Source organism: Oryctolagus cuniculus, chromosome 5 (genome assembly GCF_051225735.1).
Source record: "Oryctolagus cuniculus isolate XC-2025 breed Fujian yellow rabbit chromosome 5, ASM5122573v1, whole genome shotgun sequence".
NCBI lineage: Eukaryota > Metazoa > Chordata > Mammalia > Lagomorpha > Leporidae > Oryctolagus > Oryctolagus cuniculus.
Window position 1 is genome coordinate 18,057,663 of NC_142871.1, and position 24,511 is coordinate 18,082,173.

Sequence of the window (24,511 nt, forward strand, 5' to 3'; positions counted from 1 at the left end):
AACCCGGTGTGCCGGCGCCGCAAGGTGGAGGATTAGCCTAGTGAGCCATGGCGCCGGCCAAGCCTACTGCTCTTTTGCTTCCCTCCCACCCCCATAATCACATTATCTTTTAAGGCACGTGGTCTTTTCTTAAGCTAGCCTGTCTAGGAGAAGTGAGCAGAAATACCCTAAATAGTCTCTTCAGGGCCCAGGCATGGCCACAAAACTATTTCGGGGCTCCTTCTAGGCGGGGGCCACCTGGTCAGGGCGTGGGGACACGTGGTGGGTCCTAAAGCATCTTCCCAGGGCTGCTCGGTGTTGTTTGTTTCCTGATTACCAAAGCAACATACGTGCCTCCTGCCAAGGCCTTCCGGGGGGGGGGGGTGCACCTCATGGAGTCACCTCTGCCAGGACTTGACGCCTTCTTTGGCCAGAACAACTCAACTCCATCCCCCCAGCGTCATTGGCCCCTAGACAGAAACAACCCAGGCACTTTCCCAGTGCCTAAAACCAGATCCAGAGCGGCCCCGCCCTTCCTCCACCTCTAATCAGGGCTACCAGTGACCAGAGGGAGTGTGCAGAAGCCCAGCCCTGTTGGGGCATTGGGAATCACTCATTCCAAATTCTCCAATACTGGCTTAGGTATAACACGCTGAGCGGCCAGACTTCTTTTTTTTTTTTTTTTTTTTTTGAGAAGTTTGCTTTTATTCTTAATGAGTTCTTTGTTTTATGAAGACAGGAAGGGGTGGGGGGCACATCTGAAGAAGAGGCTGCACCCGCAGCCTCGGGAACCCCATATCCCTAAGGGGGTGCCTGGGTGCAGTCCCTGCCACTCCCCCTGGATCGCGCTCCCTGCTGGTGAGAGCTCCAGTACCAGAGCCCCTGTGACCCTCCCGGGAGACCCACATGCAGTTCTTGGTCCTGGATTCCTGGCCCAGCCCTGGCTGCTGCAGGCGCTGGGGAATGAGACAATGAATGCAAGGTCTCTGTTTCTCTGCGCGTACAATAAAAATAAAATATTCAAAAAAAAAAAAAAAAGCCTTAAGAAAGCGGAGAGGAAGTGCGAGGCGCGGGCTGGCGGCACCGGGCAGCGGAGCCCTGGGCTCTGAGTCACCACCTGTGAGCACTTCCTACAAGCCCCATGTTTGCAGCGGCACCGCACACCCGCAGGCTTTTCTGTGCCCCTGCCGCGTGTGGAGAAGACAACTCCAGGGTTCGGGTCGTCCGCGGCGCTGGCTGGAGTTGGCAAGTTCCTTCCTTGCTTCCGGGTTCCGCTCCAGCTGCGGGACGGCACCTCGGGGCGCGGCGCTGGCAGCAGGTGAGCTGGGCTCTGGCGCCGCCGCACCTCCGCAGGGCGCTGGCGAGGAGAGTGGGGCATGAGCGCGGTGGCCAGAGAAATCCGGGCAAAATGTGTCCTCGGGGCGAGAGGTGAAGCCAGGGCAATGGCAGCGGAAACCGCGGGGCGTCCGGGTGAAGCCAGGGCAATGGCAGCGGAAACCGCGGGGCGTCCGGGTGAAGCCAGGGCAATGGCAGCGGAAACCGCGGGGCGTCCTGCAGCTGCAGTGCAGGGGGATGGAGATCGCAGGCAGGAGCCTCCTACATAGGGACCAGCTGTGGCTGCCTCATGTCTGTCTCATATTCACCTGCCTCGTGTGCAGGTGCTGTGGGCCTGCGATTGAATCTTTACTCCCGGTGCTTGCCTCACAGAGCTAAGAGTTTAAAGCAGAGGTTAAAAAACAAACAAAAAAACCACCATGCTCACGTGGGAGCAATATATTTAATTAACAGAGAATATACACTCACACGTGCCTGTGGACCACCCCACACAGAGATACCTGTCACGCGTGGGCCCCAGTTACCTGTGGGGGGAGGGGAAGCCGGAGAGGGAGGGATTCACATGCTCCATCAGCCTCCTGTGAGATAGAGGGAGGCGCCCTAACCGAATGCCTAAATACAGTGAAGCTGGGCTTGTGTGCGGCTCTCTGGGGCTTCAAGGTGCCTCCAGGTGGAGTTTAATTTCCACATGGCCATCATGGTGTCTCCTGCTTCCTGGTCCTGGATGAGACACAAGGGTGTGGTGGGAAAGTGGGCATCCTGGGCTGACAGGTGAGGGGCACAGAGACACAGTGCGGGGCAGGCAGATCCAGCTCACCTGTCCCTGCCTGAGCTTCCTGCCGACTCCCCCCATACCCAAGGCGGACAGAGACGCCATGCAAGCGAATGGAGCCCAGAGTTGGCCGCCATCCTACTTTGCCTACCCCAGATGAGAACACCCGACTACCGGGGTGCAACCCTGCCGTGGTGGCTTCAGGGGGAGTCCCTGCTGCCTGTGTAAGACGCGGCAGTGGGTCCTATCTTGCCTGTGGCTTCTGGTGGCCTCTAGGGATAGCAGTGGAGTCCTGTGGTTTGGGGCCTACTGTCCCTTCTCTCTTACCCAGCAGCCGCGTGGCTTACGTGGGCCAGAGGGTCAGTCCAGGAACTACAGGTGTGAGCTGAGGGCAGGAGGTGCTGCCTCAGTGCTGGTATCTCAGAGAGCCGGCCACCTGCCCCTGCAGTCGCTGAGTTCCCTCCGGCCCTGCTCTGCCAGCTGAGAATCCTGTCCACCTGTGGCTGCCGGGCCTTTCTCATGACCGAGGGAGTAAGGAGTCCGGCTCATGACGGCAGCCCTGAGGCTGGTGGTCACCGAGAGCCCATGACCAGAAGCCTCCTCTCTCCCAGGGCCCAGTCTCAAACCAGGAGTACACTCACATGGTATGCTTGTCCCTGCTGCGAGTGGCACGGGACACTGGGAGCCCATGTCCTGATTCTCCATTAGGAATAGCCCTGGGGGCTGGTGCTGTGGTGCAGTGCATTAAGCCGCCAACTGCAGTGCCAGCATCCATATGGGCGCTAGTTCAAGTCCTGGTTGGTCCACTTCTGATCCAACTCCCTGCTAATGTGCCTGGGAGAGCAGTGGAGGATGGCCCAAGTACTTGGGTCCCTGCCCCATCTGCGGCCATTTGGGGAATGAGCCAGTGAGCCAGTGGATGGAAGATCTTTCCCTTTCCCTCTCTCTGTAACTCTGCCTTTAAAAAAAGGAATCACCATGAAATCCACACAGGATCTTTTGCCACCACAAATGCCTGCTGTTTTGAGTGGTCCTGAGTCAGGGCCACAGTAGCCAATGCAGCCTCACTCACTCATTCATGTACTCTCTCTGACTGCTTCTGTGCTACAAAACCAGAGGTGAGTGGATGTCAGTAGGACAACAAGGCTTGCAAAGTCTAAGAAATTTACAGAAACTTCTAGGGACCAGGGTGGGATCAAACATGAGAGAAGATAGAACACTAGTGTAGTGTCAGAGGTATTGGGTTTTTAAATGTACTATCCAGGTTATGGGGGAGGCAGTGCCCAACACTGCACGTGGCCTGCCTAGCAGGGCAGCCCTGATGCCCTGATGCTGCAAGTGGCTCACTTAAAGACTATTCATTCCTTTTTTTTTTTAAGATTTTATTTATATATTCAAAAGTCAGAGAGTTACACAGAGAGAAGTGAGGCAGAGAGAGAAAGGTCTTCTATCCACTGGTTCACTCTCCAATTGGCCGCAAAGGCTGGAGTTGAGCCAATCCGAAGCCAGGAGCTTCTTCCGGGTCTCCCACAGGGGTGCAGGGGCCCAAGGACTTGGGCCATATTCTACTGCTTTTCCAGGCCATAGCAGAGAGCTGGATCAGAAGAGGAGCAACCAGGACTAGAACTGGCGCCCATATGGGATGCCGGTGCTTCAGGCCAGGGCGTTAACCCACTGCACCACAGCGCCGGCCCTAAGACTGTTCATTCCTAATACAACTGCATGGAATGTGAACTGGCCATTGTGTGGGGTACTGACCCAGAAAAACTCCTGTGAGTAGAACCTGGACCAGGTGTCCACTCACTACCTGGCCACACTGTACCACAAAATTACAAGGCAGCCACAAAACTGCTTCAGATACTTGGGTGTTATTAATCAATATACTATGCATTATATGAATGTCTAGGTGTTGTATTTTCTTTTAAATTTTTATGTATTTATTTTCATTTACTTGAAAAACACAGAAAGAGAGAGGGAAAGAGAGAGATCTTCCATTCACTGGTTCACTCCCCACAACAGCCAGGGCTGAGCCAGGCCAAAGCAAGGAGCCTAGAATTCGGTTTGGTCTCTCTTGTGGGCAGCCAAGGCTCAACTACTTGAGCCATCACCTGCTGCCTCCCCAGGTGCACAATAGCAGGAAGCCAGAATGCAAAGCTGAGCCAGAATTCAGCCCCAGGCCCTCCAATGTGGGGTGTGGGCACTCCAAGCCACAGCTTAACCACTACTTCAAACACCCACTTTCCTGGGGTAGTTTCTACTTTGCCACTGGTTAGCCAAGCAAATGGCCGTCCACCCCCTGAGAAAGGCCACCAGTGTCACTGCCCTTGCCATGGGGTTGAAGGGCCCTTCCTGGAGGGAACGTGACCTCTCCCCTCAAGTTGTGGGGTCTGGGTCAGAGCCATGGCTGAAGTCTGGAAACTGGACACAAGGATTTCAGAATTCTTGCTGGGGCAGCTGCATTTCAGCCTCCTGAGTGCTGGCCCTTGTGTTTTGTGGGTTTTTTTGTAATGATTTAGTCAGGCAGTTCCAGGTTGGCTGCACATCTGGTTTGCCGCTAGGTCCCCACAGCATTGTAATCACAGCACCTTCCTTAGTTCCGGCAGCTCGGCACGTGCACTTGGGATCTCTTGAGTCAGGATTCTTCACCCCCATTACCACTGGGAGCCCACTTTGGGGACACCTTCTGCTATGGCCAGTCCCAGGCGTGAGCAGGAGGCATGGCTGTGGCTCTGATGATGCGGGCGCTTTTCTCTGTTTGCTTGGTGAACCTGTGTCCCGTGGAGCAGAGGCCTGGACATTTCCTTGCATTTTTGTTTTATTTCCACCCTGGCACGTGTGCTTCTCTCAACATTTTGTTCCCTCCCTGAACAACCTACCATGGAGGTTCTGAGTTGTCCAGTGCATGTAGTATGGGACATCGCCTCCTGAGCTTCCAAGAGTTGTACTAGTACCACATCAGCATCAGTGTCCAAGGGACTGAACTGTATCCTGCACCTGGAACTCTCCCTCATCCAACTCTGATTGCACCCTGACCCTGTCCCACGATGATCCAGCACCCTCCAGGGCAACCCCACACACTCCCAGCTTCCCGCAATCTGTGTGGGCTGCATCTGCAGACCCTCTGCCATCCAGGCCTGGCACCTCCCCAACAGGGCCATGGGCTAGGGGGTAGGAAGAGTGATGGTGGAGCCATATCTGAAGAGTGAGGTTTCTTTGTGGGCAGAGGCAAAAGGAGGAGCATTTGATTGATGAAGAGATGAGCCCAGGAAACTGTCAGTTTTTGACCCCTGCCTTTTAGTAGGATTTTCTGCTGTCACAGAGCTGGTGACAGCTCTTTGACCCGGACACCAGAAAGTGGACAGAGGTTCATCCTGGGGCCAGCTGGATGAAGACCACCTGGGAGAATGACAGGCAGCTGACTGAGTTCTTGCAGAAGGTGTCCATGGGAGACTGCACAAGGTGGCTGGGGAACTTCTTGTTGCCCAGGGAGGAGATGCTGGAGTCTACAGGTAACGAGGGCCAGGGGTGGCGGGAAGGGGTTTTCCCTGGAGATGAGGTGAAGCCACCATGTGCATGTGTGTGTGCAAGGTGTGGGTGCACTGTGCATGTGAGTGTGCTGTACCTGGGTGTGTGTGCATGTAAGTATTGGAATGTGTACATAGATGCATGGGCTGTGCCTGTGTGTGCATGCAAGTGTGTGGGCGTGTGCATGTGGGTGTGATAGTGTTGGTGCGATGGTGTGGAATCCGGCAGATGTACATGTGGGAATGTGGATGTGTGTGCCTGTGTGTGCATGTGAGAGTGTAGACATGAATGCATGTGTGTGTGTGTTGTACCTATGTGTGCATGTCTGAGTGTGTGTCTGAGAATGTGATCCAGTGTGGTGTGTCCTCCCTACAACAGCAGCAGCATCTGGCGCTGTGCCTTCCCTCACGCCTCTCCTCCTCCTCCTGCTCATCTCTTCCTCACGGCTTGGATTTCAGTGCCCTCACCCCGCTCTGCTGGCCTCCACCCCGTGGCTGTCACTGTTCTAGAGCTGCTCGTTCGCCGTCCTCTCTTCCTAGAATCCCGGTTCTCCCGATTCTTCTACTCTCTCTCTCTCTCCCTTGGTTCCTTCAGAACCATCTCCAATGCCAGCTCCTGCCTCCCTTCCTGGTGCCACCCCAGGACGGTCTGCATGGTCATCCCAGCTTCGTCTGGCAGATCTTTCCCATCCTCCCTCCCTTCTATCCTAGGACCTGGTTCTAGTCCTGGCTGCTCCTCTTCAGGTCCAGCACTCTGCTGTGGCCTGGGATAACAGTAGAAGATGGACCAGGTGCTTGAGCCCTCCCACATGGGAGACCGGGAGGAGGCACCTATCTTCTGGCTTCGGATTGGTGCAGCTCCAGCTGTGGTGGCCATTTGGGGAGAAACCAGCAGAGGGAAGACCTTTCTCTCTATCTGTCTCTCTCACTGTCTGTAACTCTACTGATCAAATAAATAAATACAATATTAAAAAAATGAACAAGCAAGGTCTGTTGTAAGCAAAGTCCACTCTCAGGGCAGGAGAGCGGGCGGGCAGGGGGTACAGCATCTGTGCTGAGAATCTGAGGAAGATTCCTTCTTTATTGCATCTGATGGGGTGTGTGTGTGTGTGTCTGTGTGTGGAGAATTCCTGAGTCAGGAGGAGGACTCTAGGAGTAGCCAGGGCTGTCCTGGAGCAGGGCATCACCTGTCTTTTCTCTAACCAGGGCTTTTCCCAACTGTGATGCTGGAATCACAACCACAGTGACACACGGCTGACATGACGCTGCCTACCTGGGACATTCACCACTGGGTGCTTTTGGAGTTTCTGTACCATTTTGTTTTTATGTATTGATTCTGTATTTTAACCTGTCATGAGCCGTTAGCCCAAGTTCAGTGAGGCTGGTACTATGACTTGGATCACATCTCTTCACTAGCTGTGCCTCGCCATTCCCTGTTCTAACTATGGCCCAGCGACCCAATGCAGCACACTCCACTGTGGGAGATCCCATGAGACTGCCTGCCTAGCCCATGCAGTTAGCCTGAGTGCTGGCAGGCCCAGGAGCCCCAGGCACGTTTTCCCCAGCCCTGCCTCTGCCAATCAGGTAAACTGTTCCTGGGTGTGGCCCAGGCCCACCTGGAAAGCTATGAGCCTATGTGACCTTCAAGCTGATTGAGAAGCATAGTGGCACCAATACCACCTTCATCTATAGAATTAGTGCTGCCCTGAATCAGTTATGCACCCTCTGCCTGCCCTTTACAAGGTGTGCTTGGTCGTTAATAAAGCTGTCGTGTGCCCTGAAACTTGTCTCCGTTGCATCTTGTGGAAGAGTGTTGCTGCCCCACCCCAGTGCACAGGACTCCTGGGATGAGCCCACGACTGGCCCCCAACGTGGGGTCTGAACACGTATGGTGACCTAGGTTCAGGCTCGCAATGCCTCTGTGCTAGGTGAAGAGGGTACCTCATTGTTTTAGGGACCACGGACACAGTCGTGGGCTCCCCGTGTGGACATGTGAGAAATGGCTGGCCATGTTTCTAACTTATCTTTCCACCTCCCACCCTGTCCCTTATCTTCGTACTCTGCCTGAGCCACAGCCCAGGGATAGAGCTCCCATGGGGAAAGTGAGACAGCCCTGGGAGCCTGGTCCCAGCATGAGACCTGATCAGAGAGTGAGGGCTACTCCAGCCCTGCAGGCCGGGCCTTCCAGCTGCTCCAGCGAGGCGCCCTGGAGGATGCATGTATGGGGGTAGAGGTGGGGTCTATGGCAGTCAAGGTGGAATCCAAACCCCAGACCCCTCTATGGTTGCTGCTGGCATAGTGAGGGCACAGAGAGAATGGATCCCAAGCATCAAAGTGTACAACTTGATAGAAGATTTGTTTCCTAAATACTGTGTGCTTTATTTATGTACTAGTGTCCCTGAGCTGGCGCTCCATGCCATAGAGACAGCAGTGGAGAACAGCGGGTGCTCCATGGACACCTCTCACCCATCAAGAGGGAAAGGGGAGCCTGAGCTGTGCCCCACCCCGGAGTGGGGTTTTAACAAGGCCAGGAACCCAGGATGCCTGCCTGCCTGCCTCCCTGCAGCCCGCCCACCTGTTCTTCCTCTGTCTGTCCTCCTTCCCTCCTTCTCCTTCTCCCCACCCTCCTCTGCCTTTCCCTCTGTAGGTAGAGCAAGACACACACACACACACACACACACACATACACACAGAGAGAGAGAGAGAGAGAGAGAGAGAGAGGGTGGGAGGAAGGCAGAGAGGGAGAGAGCGAGCGCTCTCACCTGCAGTGTTCAGGCTTGTAGGTACTGGACTCACTCACTCCTGGCAACCTGCTTCCTGTGTGGCCTCAATGCCCTTTTAACACCAGGGCCCTTTTAGCATCCAGCGCTCAGGGCGGGACAGGGCAGGCCTAGTTGTCCCTCAAAAAGATTCGGGGGCGGGGGCAAGCTCACTGGCTGTCCCTTCGATTACTGAAAAAAAAAAAGAGACACCAGAAATCTCACGCACATTTAACTAAAGCAGCAAACTTCAACGGGGAGAAAACATTTATAACAATAGCGCTAGTTTTCCTTGGGGAAGACGGGTATCGGCGCAACTGCAGACGAAGCCTTAGTGGCAGCCGCAAAGATTAATCTATAACTTAGCTGTCTTGGAGCCACTCTCACCCCATCCTCCCTTCGACCAATAAAACCACTTGACATCACAATTCCTGCACTAGAATACCCAGTGAGCTCCGAACTGACTCACACAGCCATGGAGCTGCTGGACGGGCACTGCTTCCCTTCCCTGCTGCTTCTGCTCCTGTGTCTGCTGGCAGCCGGGCTCGGGGCACCGCTGGCCGGTGAGTGCTTTCAGGGCAGGGCACAGGGCAGGGAGAGAGGGTGGGGACCTCCTCGAAGGCCTGAGCTTCCCTGTGGAGGCTTCTCCCAGAAGTTACAGGAGGAGGATGGGAGGGGGCGGTGGAAAATGCTGGTGCCCCAGCCCTGGGCACGGATCCAGTGGTCACATGGAGGAGAGCGCACCCTGCACGGAGGCAACCTCGGCTATCCCCTGACCCCTCCTGCAACCAAAAACTCCCCTTCCAACCCATCAGCATCCACTTGCTGCTACACAGCTCACAGCCTCATCAGGCCACTTCACTCCTGAGTTGATGAGTCCTGTGAGCCCCGGGGCCATCTCAGCATGAGACCAGGAACACAGGGATTCTCTGCCAGTCTGCCTTTCTCATCCAGCCACCTCCCCCCTGAGTCGCCTAGTCACTGTAAGCCTGTAGACTAGTCTTGGCACAGGACCAGGATCCCCGGGCTTCGGGTCTAATCTGTCCCTCTCTCATTGGGCCGGTCCTGACTTTTCCCCTACCTGATGGCGTCATTCGCTGCCTGAGGTCGCCCCAGGCAGGCACACCCAGACCTCAGCCCAGGACCTGAATTTGAAGGGATGGGGCCACCATTCCAACACCACGGCCCTGGGTTCAGGCACCTTCTCCTGACTTCCTCCTGGCTGCTGGGAGGAATCACTATAGGTGATGAGCCTTGTTTTGTACAGAACTGGCCAACTTTTGTGCAAAGGACGACTGTACTGGCTCTGAGTCATCTGTCTCCCCAGCTGCTCAACTCTTTCTGGGGGTGGCAGTGACACCACCAGCCAGGGACAACTTGCAAAGGAACTAGGGCCCAGATCTGAGCAGGGTCCCATTTGCTCAGCCCAGGTTCGCGGCATCCTCAATGTCCCGGCTGTTGGAGCCCTAGCCCGCAGGGTGTCCTTCTCGAGTGGAGTCTTGGGTGCGTGGGTGAGAGTCAGCAGTGGATTCTGTCCTGTGGCGGCTTCTGGTGGCCGCAGGGAGAGGAGTGGGGTCCTGTGGTTGCAGCATTACTGCTACTCCTGTGCTGTCCAGCGGAGTCCTGGGTCCACGTGGGGACACTCCCTGAGCCGCAGGTGTGAGCTCACCTCGGGGTGAGTGGTGCTGCCTCGTGCTGGCATCTGGGGACAGGCTCCCTGCTCCTGCAGCTGCTTTGCTTCATCTGGCCCTGCCCCCACACCCCCGGCTCCAGAGAATCGTGTCCAGCGGCCACTGCCAGGCCTGTCACTTGAATGACCTCGTGGGTGAGGAGCCCTGCTCATGATGGCAGCTGGGAGGCTGTGTGGTCCCCCCTAGCCCATGGCCAGATGCACCCCCTCTCTCCATTGCCCGCACCCATACCAAGAACCACCCTGAAATGGCTGAACGTCCCATTCAGAGGGAATTCTGGGAATCAGCCTGGTATTCACCCAGTGTTCACCTGCATCACTACCTGTCCAGGAGACTCAGCTATGTTAGTTAAAAGGTGACTCCCCCATAATCTGTGTTCAGGTTCTTGCAGGAGGAAATTCTTCCACACTCAGGGGAGGATGACTCACACCCTGTGTTTGGAGGGCTGCCAAAAAACTGTTCATAGCAGTGAAAACGTTCTGTTGGATTAAGAGAGGCAGATGTCCAGGTATTCCCCAACCCCTCTTGACAGGCTTCCTGTGATCTCCAGCCATGGAGCCTGCGATGACTGTGAACTAAACAGACCTGCTGCTCTGCCACCCTCCAGAGGCCCCTCTGTGGCCCAGGGTCCCTCTCCAACACCTTCCCTGCTCACTTCCTTCCAAATCCACAAGCCAGTAACCTCCAGAAGAGGTAACAAGACGCCTGCCTTTCATAGGGCGCCCACCAGGAGTTCCTCACAGGCGAGGGGCACATGTGGCTCCAGCTCAGGAAACTGAAGTTCTGGGCTCGAGTTCTGTGTTTTACCCAGGACCGGCATCCATGGGATGTACGTGGAGATCTGCGGTCTCTGGTGGTGAATGTTGGTGTCCTCGTGTGCCCATTCCCCGAGTTACCCAGGCTTTTCTACAACCAGAGTCCTGCAGTAAAAGCTGTTGCTGTCTCTCACTGTAAACCTGTGACTGCCTTGACCTTTCCTGAGAAAGTTTCCTCTCCTCTCACTGGGTCCCGCTCAGTGCTGCTGTTTTCAGTCCTCGTCTGGACAGGAGATTTGGCCTCAGGTGCGGGTAGGGGAGGCGGTCATCATCCAGCCACTGTGCTAACTGCTTCTGCCAGCTTCTTCCCGGTGTGTGGTGTCAGCCCTGGTTGGGTCCACGTAGGTGCATGTGTGCATGCACTCAGGTGACAGGTGCACTCCTGTATGTCCACCTGTCTCTTCACACTCTTCCCTGTAGGACCCCCCAGCTGACTGATCAGCCCTGATCGCGCACTCCTGCCATACTCTGGAAACCGTGTTTCTCAATCCTGCCCTCCTATGCACAGCTGTCTTGGTCTTTCTCTTGCCTCTTAGAGTCAGTTCTGCCAGATGCTCCCAGAAGACAGTGGCTGCCCAGGGACCATGCACACCATGGTTTGCACTTTCTAAGCACGTGGTGTCTGAGTTTCTGTTAAGATGCATGTAGGCTTAGGTACTGTGTGTGCTTACACAGGACTCCTGTCACCAGCTCCCTCCGAGTCTCGGGGGCATGCTGGGACCCTGTGTACTTGGTCAGAGAACCTGAATGAATCACAAGGAGCACAGGTGGGAGAAAGTCAGGAGCCAGTGATGGAGTTGCCATGGCGGGAAGTGATTTCCCTGCGTCCCAGCCCCGCCCTTCAGGTGGGCTCCTGAGTATCTTGGAGCTGGGGGAGAGGTTGAGTGTGAGCCCTTTCTCATCCCCACACCTCACTTGTGTTTCTCTTCCACAGATGCTCATTCCCTCTGCTATGTCATAACTGTCAATCCCAAGGCCAGACCTGGACAGCAACGGTGTGATGTTCAAGGTCACGTGGATGACAAGAGGATTCTGCACTGTGATTGCAGCTTCACTCAGATCAGCTTTTTTGACCCCCTTGGGAGGGAAGTGGATGCCATTGACAACTGGGCAGAGCAGACAGATATGCTGCGAGATGTGGTGGACACCCTCATCCAGCAAGTGGCTGAAATGAAACATTCCACAAGCAAGGGTGAGCCTGAAAAGACCCTGGGCAGAGGACAGGTATTGTGAACCAGGACTGAGGATTTCCATGTGCAGAACTGGATACTGGGGTTCCTTTGGAGGCCCAGTGGCAGGGCAGGAGAGGTGGGACATCAGGGCCAGGCGATGCTAAGGGGACGGGAATGCAGGATCCCAGGTGGGGCAAAGGGTCTGTCAAGACTGATCTGGGCATGGGGACTTCCTTATGTTTCTGTGAAGTTGCAAGTTGGCCCCAACCAACTACCCCCAGAGAAAGTGTAGGATACAGAGGACAGAGCAGGGCCAGGAGATACCAAGGGACAGACAGAGAAGTGGATTCCAGGTGGGGCAAAGGATCTGTCAAGACTGATCTCTGCCAATGTCTTTCCAATGGGGCAGATCCCCTGAGCCTGCAGGGCAGGATGTGCTGTCAGCGTGGAGCCAGTGGTGGCACACACGGGTCCTGGCAGTTCAGCTTCGGTGGACAGATCGGTCTCCTCTTTGACCCAGACACCAGAAAGTGGACAGAGGTTCATCCTGGGGCCAGCTGGTTGAAGACGACCTGGGAGAATGACAGGCAGCTGACTGAGTTCTTGCGGAAGGTGTCCGTGGGAGACTGCACAAGGTGGCTGGGGAGCTTCTTGTTGCCCAGGGAGGAGATGCTGGAGTCTACAGGTAACTAGGGCCAGGGGGGGCGGGAAGGGGTTTTCCCTGGAGATGAGGTGAAGCCACCCCAGTGCGTGCATGCACGGTGTGGGTGCTGTGTGCATGTGAGTGTGCTGTACTTTGGTTTGTGTGTATGCGAGGGTATGGGTGTGTGTGCATATAAGGGAGTGGATGCTGGTGGGTGTGGCGTGGGAATGTGGGTGTGCATGTATGAGAGTGTGGGTGTGATAGTGTATGTGTGTTGAGTGAGCCTATGCGTGTCCTTTGCTGTTTGTGTGCATGTTAGGGTGCTGTGTGCATGTGTGTGTGATCCTGTGTGTCTAAGAAAGCAATCCAATATGTGTCCTCACATCCGGAGCTGTGCCTGTCCTCACGCCTCTCCTCCTCCTCCTGCTCATCTCCTCCTCACCCATGTATTTCAGTCCCCTTACCCGCCCCCTGCTGGCCTCCACCCCGTGGACATCACTGTTTCTAGCCCTTCTTCGCAGTCCCCTCTTCTTAGATTCGCTTTTCTCCCGTTTCCTCCGCTCTCTCCCTTGGTTCCTTCAGAACCATCTCCAGGTCCAGCTCCTGCCTCCCTTCCTGGTGCCACCCCGAGCCTCTCCCATCTTGGCCCCCCAGGAGGGACGGTCTGCATGGTCACCCCGACTTCCTCTCTGGCAGATCTTTCCCATCCTCCCTCCCTGCTCCCCCAGGACCTGTCCCAGCAGTTCACAGTACGGGTGCCAGCTGTGTGCACAGCTGCCTTTCCCAGGAGCAGGAGCTGGAAGATCTCTCTGGGGTTTGGGGTCTGGACAGGGCCTCCAGTGTTCTGCTTCCATTTCAGCACGGCCACCCACAACCTCAGGACCAGTCCCATTCAAGGCCACGGCCACCATGCCCATGCCCTGGACCATTCTCCTGCTCCTCACCAGCTCAGTCCTCCTTGTCATGCAAGGGGAGCCATTCTGAGTGACAGGTATGGAGGGCAGCATTGGGAGGGAATCAGAGGGCAGATGGGATTGGGTGGGACGATGGCAGAGGGAATTCCCTGAGTCCAGCCCTGCCCCCTGGACTGCACTGTCTCATTCTGGAAGTGAGACAGGAAAATCAGTCCTCATGTCCCTCAGAAGCATTAACTGGGACCAGCTCAGCCCTGAGTTCTAAGAAATTTTCACTTTTAAGAGCCAGCCTGTTGGAGGGCGAGGGAGGGGCCCTTTCCTACACCAGGTTTCAGCAGCTGGTTTATGGCCGGTTGGTAGAAGAAGGCTTAGCCAGCTCTGGGTTGTGTAGCGCAGATTCAGGGCCCAGTCACGGGAGATTGGGGCACAGGAACACAGGCATAGGGTTTGTGGGCAGCAAGCAGCATGGACGCTCACTTGAGGAGTCGTTGTCAGAGATCCCACCCTCCAAGCAAAGAGGAGGCTGAGCCCATCCCAGGATGAGGGGTGGGAAGGCCTTTGGGAACCAACTCCTAAGGCAGAGCGCAGGGCGTTCCTGGTACCAGAGAACCTGTCCAAGGTCTTGGTCCCCCTGCAGGAAGAGAACTCTGGAATGCTCCAAGGTTAAAATGAACTAGCAAGGTCTGTTGTAAGCAAAGTCCACTCTCAGGGCAGGAGAGCGGGCGGGCAGGGGCAACAGCATCTGTGCTGAGAATCTGAGGAAGATTCCTTCTTTATTGCATCTGATGGGGTGGGGAGTTGAGAATTCCTGAGACGGGAGGAGGACTCTAGGAGTAGCCGGGGCTGTCCTGGAGCAGGGCATCACCTGTCTTTTCTCTAACCAGGGCCTCTCCCATCTGTGATGCTGGAATCACAACCACAGTGACCACACGGCTGACATGACGCTGCCTATCTGGGACATTCACCACTGGGTGCCTTTGGAGTTGTTGGGCCGTGGAAAGTGCTTGCAGCCCTCTTGGGCCTCTGGGGTCTACTCACGTCGAGCTGTGTGCATTGAGAGCTCCCCTACTCAGGGACTCTGGCCCCTTCCTTCTCTACTGGGAAACAGGACGAGCCTGTCTCCTGTGACCTCATCAGGCTGAGGAAGGATGTAGGCCCTGCCTAGCCCAGGAGCCCAGATTCCGTGCTGAGTGGCCCAGAGTCCTATTTGGAAGCGTTCCTTTGAGGGAATAGGGAAGACCTGGGAGACTTGGTCAAAGAGTCCTTTTTATTTATTTATTTATTTTTAGCTTTTTTCAATTGACACCTGGAAGAGCCCAGTTTAACATCCAAGTTATAAAGAGAAACACGGAATATAAGAAGGAGAGTGACTGCAAGCAGTCGTGCCAGTGAGAGTTTAGATCAGCCTGCAAGACACTACCTGTGCACTCCTTCTCGTCTTACATTTCTGTACCGTTTTGTTTTTATGTATTGATTACATATTTTCACCTGTCATGAGCCGTTAACCCAAGTTCAGAGAGTGCAGGCTACTCCAGCCCTGCAGGCCGGGCGTTCCAGCTGCTCCAGCGAAGCCCAAAGCCCAGAATGGGCGCCCTAGATGATGCATGCATGGGGTTAGAGGTGGGGTAAGGCAGTCAAGGTGGAATCCAAACCCCAGACCCCTCTACGGTTGCTGATGGCACAGTGAGGGCACAAGAGAGTCTGGATCCCAAACACCAAAATGTTTGACTTGATTGAAGATTTGTTTCATAAATACTGTGTGCCTTATTTATGTGCTAGTGTCGCTGAACTCATGCTCTTCACCATAGAGACAGCAGTGGGCGGCAGCGGGTGCTCAATGGACACCTCTCAGCCAGCAAGGGGGAAAGGGGAGCCCAAGGTGTTCTGCACCCCACACCCCAGAGTGGGGTTTTAACAAGGCCAGGAACCCAGGATGCCTGCCTGCCTGCCTCCCTGCAGCCCGCCCACCTGTTCTTCCTCTGTCTGTCCTCCTTCTCCTTCTCCCTACCCTCCCTCCACCTTTCCTTCTCTAGGAAGAGCAAGACACACACACACACAGAGCAAGCAACAGAGAGAGAGACAGGGAGAGGGAGAGAGAGAGAGCGAGCCCGTTCAGGCGTGTAGGTGCTGGACTCTGACTCACTCTTGGCAACCAAGAGACTCACTCTTGGCAACTGGCTGTGCGGCTCTGCGCCCTTTTTTTTTTTTTTTTTTTTTTACAGGCAGAGTTATAGACAGAGAGAGAGACAGAGAGAAAGGTCTTCCTTCTGTTGCTTCACTCCCCAAATGGCCACCATGGCCGGCGCTAGGTGCTTCCTGGCCTCTCATGCGAGTGCAGAGGCCCAAGCACTTATGCGATCCTCTACTGTCTTCCCGGGCCACAGCAGAGAGCTGGACTGGAAGAGGAGCAACCAGGACAGAATCCAGCGACCCAACTGGGACTAGAACCCAGGCTGCTCATGCCGCAGGCGGAGGATTAGCCTTGTGAGCTGCAGCACCAGCCCTCCGCACCCTTTTAAAACCGATGCCCTTTTAGCTCCTAGCGCTCAGGGCGGGACAGGGCAGGCCGAGCTGTCCTTCAAAATGATTCGGAGGTGGGGGTGAGCTTCTCACTGGCTGTCCCTCCGATTACTGGAAAAAAAAAAAAAAAAAAGGCACCAGAAATCTCACACACATTTAACTAAAACAGCAAACTTCAAGAAGGAGAAAACAATTCCAACAATAGCGCTAGTTTTCCTTGGGGAAGACGGGTATCAGTGCCCCTGTCAGCGCCCTTGCAGACGAAGCCTTAGAGGCAGCCGCAAAGATTAATCTATAACCTAGCTGCCTTGGAGCCACTCTCACCCCAGCCTTCCTTAACCAATAAACCCGGGTACCTACACAATTCCTGTACTTAAATACCCAGTGAGCTCTGAACTGACTCAGTACTCTGCAATGGAGCTGCTGCCCGGGCACCCCTTCACTTTTCTGTAGCTTCTGCTTCTGCGTCTGCTGGCAGCTGGGCTCTGGGCGCCGCTGGCCGGTGAGTGCTTTCAGGGCAGGGCACAGGGCAGGGAGAGAGGGTGGGGACCTCCTCGCAGGCCTGCGCTTCCCTGAGGCGGCTTCTCCTGGAGTCCAAGGAAGAGGATGGGATGGAGCAGTGGGAACTGCTGGTGCCCTACCCCCCATCCTGCCCACAGTAGGCACGGAGCAAGGGGGCACGCAAATGAGTGCGAACCTTGCACGGAGGCGTCCCCGCTCGACACCCACAAACTCCCACTCCAACCCACCAGCGTCCACTTGCTGCCAGCCACTGACAACTGGGCAGAGCAGACAGAAATGCTGCGAGACGTGGTGGACGCCCTCAACCAGCAAGTGGCAGAAATGAAACATTCCACAAGCAAGGGTGAGCCTGAAAGTCCCTGGGCAGAGGGCAGGTTTGTGAACCAGGACTGAGGATTTCCACGTGCAGAACTGGACAATGCGCTTCCTTTGGAGGCCCAGCGACAAGGTGGAGAGGTAGGAAATCAGGACCAGGCGATGCTAAAGGGGACGGGAATGCAGGATCCCAGGTGGGGCAGAGGGTCTGTCAAGACTGATCTGGGCATGGGGAGTTCCATATGTTTCTGTGAAGTTGCAAGTTGGCCCCACTCAAGTGCCCCAGGAGAAATTGCAGGATGCAGAGGACAGAGCAGGGCCAGGAGATACCAGAGGGATGGATGGGAGAAGTGGATCCCAGGTGGGTCAGGGGATCAGTCAAGACTGATCTCTGCCAATGTCTTTCCAATGGGGGCAGATCCCCTGAGCCTGCAGGGCAGGATGTGCTGTCAGCGTGGAGCCAGTGGTGGCACACACGGGTCCTGGCAGTTCAGCTTCGGTGGACAGATCGGTCTCCTCTTTGACCCAGACACCAGAATGTGGACAGAGGTTCATCCTGGGGCCAGCTGGATGAAGACGACCTGGGAGAATGACAGGCAGCTGACTGAGTTCTTGCAGAAGGTGTCCGTGGGAGACTGCACAAGGTGGCTAGGGAGCTTCTTGTTGCCCAGGGAGGAGATGCTGGAGTCTACAGGTAACTAGGGCCAGGGGGGGCGGGAAGGGGTTTTCCCTGGAGATGAGGTGAAGCCACCCCAGTGTGTGCGTGCACGGTGTGGGTGCACTGTGCATGTGAGTGTGCTGTACTTTGGTTTGTGTGTATGCGAGGGTATGGGTGTGTGTGCATATAAGGGAGTGGATGCTGGTGGGTGTGGCGTGGGAATGTGGGTGTGCATGTATGAGAGTGTGGGTGTGATAGTGTATGTGTGTTGAGTGAGCCTATGCGTGTCCTTTGCTGTTTGTGTGCATGTTAGGGTGCTGTGTGCATGTGTGTGTGATCCTGTGTGTCTAAGCAATCCAATATGTGTCCTCACATCCGGAGCTGTGCCTGTCCTCACGCCTCTCCTCCTCCTCCTGCTCATCTCCTCCTCACCCATGTATTTCAGTCCCCTTACCCGCCCCCTGCTGGCCTCCACCCCGTGGACATCACTGTTTCTAGCCCTTCTTCGCAGTCCCCTCTTCTTAGATTCGCTTTTCTCCCGTTTCCTCCGCTCTCTCCCTTGGTTCCTTCAGAACCATCTCCAGGTCCAGCTCCTGCCTCCCTTCCTGGTGCCACCCCGAGCCTCTCCCATCTTGGCCCCCCAGGAGGGACGGTCTGCATGGTCACCCTGACTTCCTCTCTGGCAGATCTTTCCCATCCTCCCTCCCTGCTCCCCCAGGACCTGTCCCAGCAGTTCACAGTACGGGTGCCAGCTGTGTGCACAGCTGCCTTTCCCAGGAGCAGGAGCTGGAAGATCTCTCTGGGGTTTGGGGTCCGGACAGGGCCTCCAGTGTTCTGCTTCCATTTCAGCATGGCCACCCACAACCTCAGGACCGGTCCCATTCAAGGCCACGGCCACCATGCCCATGCCCTGGACCATTCTCCTGCTCCTCACCAGCTCAGTCCTCCTTGTCATGCAAGGGGAGCCATTCTGAGTGACAGGTATGGAGGGCAGCATTGGGAGGGGAGCAGAGGGCAGATGGGATTGGGTGGGATGATGGCAGAGGGAATTCCCAAGTCCAGCCCTGCCCCCTGGACTACAATGTCTCATTCTGGAAATGAGACAGGAAAATCAGTCCTCATGTCCCTCAGTAGCATTAACTGGGACCAGCTCAGCCCTGAGTTCTAAGAAATTCTCCCTGTCAGGAGCCAGCCTGGTGGAGGGAGAGGGAGAGGGAGGGGCCCTTTCCTACACCAGGTTTCAGCTGCTGGTTCATGGCCTGTGGGTTGAAGAAGGCTTAGCCAGCTCAGGATTGTGTAGCGCAGATTCAGGGCCCAGTCACGGGAGACTGGGGCACAGGAACACAGGCATAGGGTGTGTGGGCAGCAAGCAGCATGTACGCTCCACTCGAGGAATCATTGTCAGAGTGGGCAGCAGCGGGTGCTCCATGGACACCTCTCGCTCAGCAAGAGGGAAAGGGGAGCCTGAGCTGTGCTGCAGCCACACCTCGGAGTGGGTTTTAACAAGCACCAGGAATGCAGGACGCCTGCCTGCCTGCCTCCCTGCAGCCCGCCCACCTGTTCTTCATCTGTCTGTCCTCCTTCCCTCCTCCTGCTCCTTCTCCTTCTCCTAACCCTCCCTCCACCTTTCCTTCTGTAGGCAGAGCAACACACACACACACACACACACACATGCACAGGGAAAGAGGGAGAGAGAGAGAGAGAGAGAGAAGGAGGGAGAGAGAGGAGAGAGCGTTCTCACCTGCAGTGTTCCGGACCCTGCAGGTGCTGGACTCTTTCTGGCTCTTGGATGGCACAAAGCATCCCAAGGAACAACTCCATCCAATGCTCCCTGTGCAGCCTCTGCGCTTTTAGCTCAGAGCGCTCAGGGCAGGACAGGGAAGGCCCATTCTCCTTCAAAACGATTGGAGGGAGGCAAGTTTCTCACTTGCTGCCCCTCCAATTACTGAAAAAAAAGAGAGAGAGAGAAACAAGAGAAATCCACACACATTTAACTAAAGCAGCAGCTTCTACAGGGAGAAACATTTCCAACAAAAGCCACTAGAGTTTCCCTGTGGAGGATGGGTGTCAGCGCCCCTGCAGGCAGCCTTGGTAAGTGCAGCCACAAAGCCAGCACGGGTAACTGCAGACAAGATTCAGGCGGCTACCTCAGAGCTGCTCTCACTCCACCCTTATTTCCAGGGCACAGGGCCAGCAGCCAGTGGCGCGAAGAAGTCCTTGTAACTGTATGTAAATGAGTTGGCTGTCCTTAAATACGCAGTCAGTGCTGAACTCACTCACTCCGGCATGGAGCTGCTAGCCCTGCGCTGCTTCACGTCCCTGCTGCTTCTGCTCCTGCCTCTGCTGGCAGCCGGGCTCCGGGCACTGCTGGCCGGTGAGTGCTTTCAGGGCAGGGGAGCAGGGCCTGGGAGAGAGGGTGGGGACCTCCTCGCGGGCCTGTGGCTACCCTGAGGCCCCTTCTCCTAGAGGTCACAGGAGGAGGATGGGAGGGGGCGGTGGAAACTGATGGTGCCCCAGGCCCTTCCTGGGGTCACTGAGCCAGGGGGCGTGAATGAGTGCGGACCCTGCAGGAAGGCCATCCCCTGAGCCCGCTCTGCAACCACAACTCCCCCTCCAACCACCAGCGTCCACTTGCTGCCAGCCACCACCCACTATCCCCACCGCTCACAGCCTCATCAGGCCACTTCACTCCTGAGTTGATGAGTCCTGTGAGCCCCGGGGCCATCTCAGCATGAGACCAGGAACACAGGGATTCTCTGCCAGTCTGCCTTTCTCATCCAGCCACCTCCCCCCTGAGTCGCTTAGTCACTGGAAGCCTGTAGACTAGTTTGCCACAGGACCAGGATCCCCGGGCTTCGGGTCCAATCTGTCCCTTTCTCATCTGGCAGGTCCTGACTTCTCCCCTACCTGATGGTGTCATTCCGCTGCCTGAGGTCGCCCCAGGCAGGCACACCTGGACCTCAGCCCAGGACCTGAATTTGAAGGGATGGGGCCACCATTCCCCCACCACCACCCTGGGTTCAGGCACCTGGTCCTGCACTTCCCCTTGCTGCTGGGAGGCAGCATTATAGGTGACGAGCCTTGTTTTCACAGGAGCTGGCCAACTTGTGTGCACACTGAAATGGGTAGACGTCCCTTGTGTAGTGGGTGTGGCCTTGCCTGTCCACACTGGAGGTCCAGGCTAGCATTCTCCAGATAGGAGTTGCCCGACACGGCCCCTTTCCCAGCACAGAGCTCTGGCCGTGGAGAATGGGGCAAATACAACCGCGTTCATTCATTCATTCATTCATTCACATCTTCAACCAATTTGTGGAGAGATGGGATGAAAAGGTGTCTAATTGGGCGCAGAAAACGTTTTGAAACCTGTGCACACAAAGTCCCTGTTTTCCTGGGAACATGTACTTTCTGTGAGCACCTTGAAGACCCACGTGTTGTCTGAGGTTCCTGTGGTGCTGGAAGCTCAGAGCGGGGTGGTTGCAGCTGATGCTACATGGCCTGCAAGCCCTCAGCTGGTTACTAGATATCCTCTCAGAGGGAATTCTGGGAATCAGCCTGGTATTCACCCAGTGTTCACCTGCATCACCACCTGTCCAGCAGACTCAGCTACCTTAGAGGGTGGTCTCACCCATAATCTGTGTTAAGTTCCTGCAGGAGGAGTTTCTTCCACACGCAGGGGAGGATGACTCACACCCTGTGCTTGCAGGGCTGCCGCTCAAACAGCTCCCAGCAGCTGAGAGGCCTCCCTTAAGGGAGGAATGTGAGCTGGCAGATGTCCAGGTCTTGCCCAACCCCTCCTGACAGGCTTCCTGTGATCTCCAGCCATGGGAGCCTGCCATGACTGTGAACTAAACAGACCTGCTGCTCTCCACCCTCCAGAGGCCCCTCTGTGGCCCAGGGTCTCTCTCCAACACCCTCCCTGCTCACTTCCTACCTAACCTACAGCCAGTACCTCCGGAGCAGTTAAAAAGACACCTGCCTTTCACAGGGCGCCCACCAGGAGTTCCTCACAGGCGAGGGGCACGGGTGGCTCCAGCTCAGGAAACTGAAGTTCTGGGCTCGAGTTCTGTGTTTTACCCAGGACCGGCGTCCATGGGATGTACGTGGAGATCTGCGGTCTCTGGTGGTGGACGTTGGTGTCCTCGTGTGCTCACTCCCCGAGTTACCTAGACTTTCCTTCACCCAGAGGCGTGCAGCGAGAGCCGTTGCTGTTTCCCACTGCCTGCCTCTCGGGAAACCTTGTTCTCAGTCCTGCCCTCCTAGGCACACCTGTCTCTGTCTTTCTCTTGCCTCTTGGAGTCAGTTCTGCCAGATGCTCCCAGAAGACAGTGGCTGCCCAGGGACCATGCACACCATGGTTTGCACTTCCTAAGCACGTGGTGTCGGAGTTTCTGTTCAGATGCATGTGAGCTTAGGTACTGTGTGTGCTTACACAGGACTCCTGTCACCAGCTCCCTCTGAGTCTCGGGGGCCATGCCAAGGACCCTGTGTACTTGGTCAGAGAACCTGAATGAATTACAAGGAGCACAGGTGGGAGAAAGTCAGGAGCCAGTGATGGAGTTGCCATGGCAGGAATTGATTTCCCTGCGTCCCAGCCCCGCCCTTCAGGTGGGCTCTTGAGTGTCTTGGAGCTGGGGGAGAGGTTGAGTGTGAGTCCTTTCTCATCCCCACACCTCACTCGTGTTTCTCTTCCACAGATGCTCACTCCCTCTGCTACAACATAACTGTCAATCCCAAGGCCAGACCTGGACAGCAACGCTGTGATGTTCAAGGTCACGTGGATGACAGGAGGATTCTGCACTGTGACTGCAGCTTCACTAAGATCAGCTTTTTTGACCCCCTTGGGAGGGAAGTGGATGCCATTGACAACTGGGCAGAGCAGACAGAAATGCTGCGAGACATGGTGGACGCCCTCAACCAGCAAGTGGCTGAAATGAAACATTCCACAAGCAAGGGTGAGCCTGAAAGTCCCTGGGCAGAGGACAGGTATTGTGAACCAGGACTGAGGATTTCCATGTGCAGAACTGGACACTGCTCTTCCTTTGGAGGCCCAGCGACAAGGTGGGAGTGGTAGGATCAGGGCCAGGTGATGCTAAGGGGACGGGAATGCAGGATCCCAGGTGGGGCAAAGGGTCTGTCAAGACTGATCTGGGCATGGGGACTTCCTTATGTTTCTGTGAAGTTGCAAGTTGGCCCCACTCAAGTGCCCCAGGAGGAAGTGCAGGATGCAGAGGACAGAGCAGGGCCAGGAGATACCAGAGAAACGGATGGGAGAAGTGGATCCCAGGTGGGGCAGAGGACCTGTCAAGACTGATCTCTGCCAATGTCTTTCCAATGTGCACAGATCTCCAGAGCCTGCAGGGCAGGATGTGCTGCTGGCGTGGAGCCAGCGGCGGCAGGCACGGGTCCTGGCAGTTCAGCTTCGATGGAAAGATCGGCCTCCTCTTTGACCCGGACGCCAGAATGTGGACAGAGGTTCATCCTGGGGCCAGCTGGATGAAGACGACCTGGGAGAATGACAGGCAGCTGACTGAGTTCTTGCGGAAGGTGTCCATGGGAGACTGCACAAGGTGGCTGGGGAACTTCTTGTTGCCCAGGGAGGAGATGCTGGAGTCTACAGGTAACTAGGGCCAGGGGGGGCGGGAAGGGGTTTTCCCTGGAGATGAGGTGAAGCCACCATGTGCATGTGTGTGTGCAAGGGTTTTGGTGCAATGGTGTGGTTGCCGGTGGATATGCGTGTGGGAACATGGATTTGTGTGCATGCTGTGTGTCTGTGTGTGCATGTGAGGATGTAGGCATGAATGCATGTGTGTGTGTTGTGCCGGTGTGTGCATGTCTGAGAACGTGATCCAGTGCTGTGTCCCTCCCTATGACAGCAACAGCATGGTTGCCTTTCCCAGGAGCAGGAGCTGGAAGGCCTCTCCTGGGGTTTGGAGTCTGCATGGGGGCCTCCAATCTTCTGCTTCCATTTCAGCGCAGCCACCCACAACCTCAGGAGCTGTCCCATCCAAGGTCACGGCCACCATGCCCATGTCCTGGACCTTTCTCCTGCTCCTCACCGGCTCAGTCCTCCTTGTCAGGTAAGGGGAGCCATTCTGAGTGACAGGTATGGAGGGCAGCACGGGAGGGAAGCACAGGGCAGATGGCTGGCTTGGGAAATGGGAAAGGGATTCCCTGAGTCCACCCCTGCCCTCTGAGCTGGACCTGCTTGTGTGGAGATGAGTCCCGGAGAAGCAGACCTCATGTTCCTCAGTAGAAAGCTGAGCCCCACCCTCTGAGTCACCAGCACCTTCCCCAGGGACTCTTAGTGTAGTCAGAAAAAATCCACACTGAGCGTCTGAACATGCAGAGCACCATCCATCCCTCTGTCTCCTCCATCCCTACCCCACCCTTTTCCTTATCAGGTGATCTCCTGCTGTTTCTGCCTTTGTGCCTTAGGTGTCTTCACTAGCTTGACCCGTGCAGTTGATGCAAGATGTGATATGGAAGCTTGAAGAGCTTGAGGCAAATGGGATGGAGACATTGGGCTGCCAGAGAAGGCTGATGCACAAGTTTCTTTTTTTTTTTTTTTGTCTTTCTTTCTTATTTAAAATTTCTATTTAATAAATACAAATTTCAAAATTACAACTTTTGGATTATAGTGGTTTTTCTTCCTATAACCACCCTCCCACCTGCAAACCATCCCATCTCCTCCTCCCTCTCCCATCCCATTCTTCATTAAGATTCATGTTTAATTATCTTTATATACAGAGATCAACTTAGCATATCCTAAGTAAAGAATTCAACAGTCGATGCATACGTACTCATCACAAAACTTCTTTTATCCAGTCTTCAGTTAATGGGCATTGGGGTTGATTCCATATCTTAGCTATTGTGAGTTGAATTGCAATAAACA

At 55.5% G+C, this 24,511-nt stretch overlaps 1 protein-coding gene and 1 long non-coding RNA gene across 4 annotated transcripts; both read left to right on the forward strand.

Annotated features, from left to right (window-relative positions):
- The first annotated feature begins 881 nt into the window (after window positions 1–881).
- LOC108176261 (uncharacterized) lies at window positions 882–7,393 on the forward strand. 2 transcript variants are annotated; one of them, XR_001792926.3, is made up of 3 exons: window positions 882–1,297; window positions 5,385–5,595; window positions 6,817–7,393. It is a non-coding gene; the product is annotated as an uncharacterized LOC108176261 (long non-coding RNA). The 2 variants fall into 2 exon arrangements; XR_001792925.3 differs by lacking the exon at window positions 6,817–7,393 and adding an exon at window positions 6,322–6,586 and having other exon boundaries at window positions 1,031–1,297.
- A 1,247-nt stretch (window positions 7,394–8,640) lies between these two features.
- On the forward strand, window positions 8,641–24,243 carry LOC100342552 (UL-16 binding protein 5). 2 transcript variants are annotated; one of them, XM_089333624.1, is made up of 11 exons: window positions 8,641–8,932; window positions 11,810–12,067; window positions 12,457–12,732; window positions 13,550–13,681; window positions 14,489–17,655; window positions 18,469–18,600; window positions 19,801–19,993; window positions 22,314–22,571; window positions 22,961–23,236; window positions 23,591–23,696; window positions 24,055–24,243. In XM_089333624.1, the coding sequence occupies exons 7-11, from the start codon at window positions 19,906–19,908 to the stop codon at window positions 24,065–24,067; spliced, it is 741 nt and encodes a 246-aa protein (XP_089189750.1). In that variant the 5' UTR covers window positions 8,641–8,932; window positions 11,810–12,067; window positions 12,457–12,732; window positions 13,550–13,681; window positions 14,489–17,655; window positions 18,469–18,600; window positions 19,801–19,905; the 3' UTR covers window positions 24,068–24,243. The 2 variants fall into 2 exon arrangements, 1 of the variants encoding a protein (XP_089189750.1); XR_016234475.1 differs by lacking the exons at window positions 19,801–19,993; window positions 22,314–22,571; window positions 22,961–23,236; window positions 23,591–23,696; window positions 24,055–24,243 and having other exon boundaries at window positions 18,469–18,595.
- The last annotated feature ends 268 nt before the right edge of the window (window positions 24,244–24,511 follow it).

Excerpts from the sequence above, each read along its gene's own strand:
- LOC100342552 (XM_089333624.1), top strand. The coding sequence starts at position 19,906 with ATGGAGCTGCTAGCCCTGCGCTGCTTCACGTCCCTGCTGCTTCTGCTC. Across the intron at positions 19,994-22,313 it reads GCTCCGGGCACTGCTGGCCG|ATGCTCACTCCCTCTGCTAC; the intron begins GTGAGTGCTTTC and ends TCTCTTCCACAG. Across the intron at positions 23,237-23,590 it reads GGAGATGCTGGAGTCTACAG|CGCAGCCACCCACAACCTCA; the intron begins GTAACTAGGGCC and ends CTTCCATTTCAG.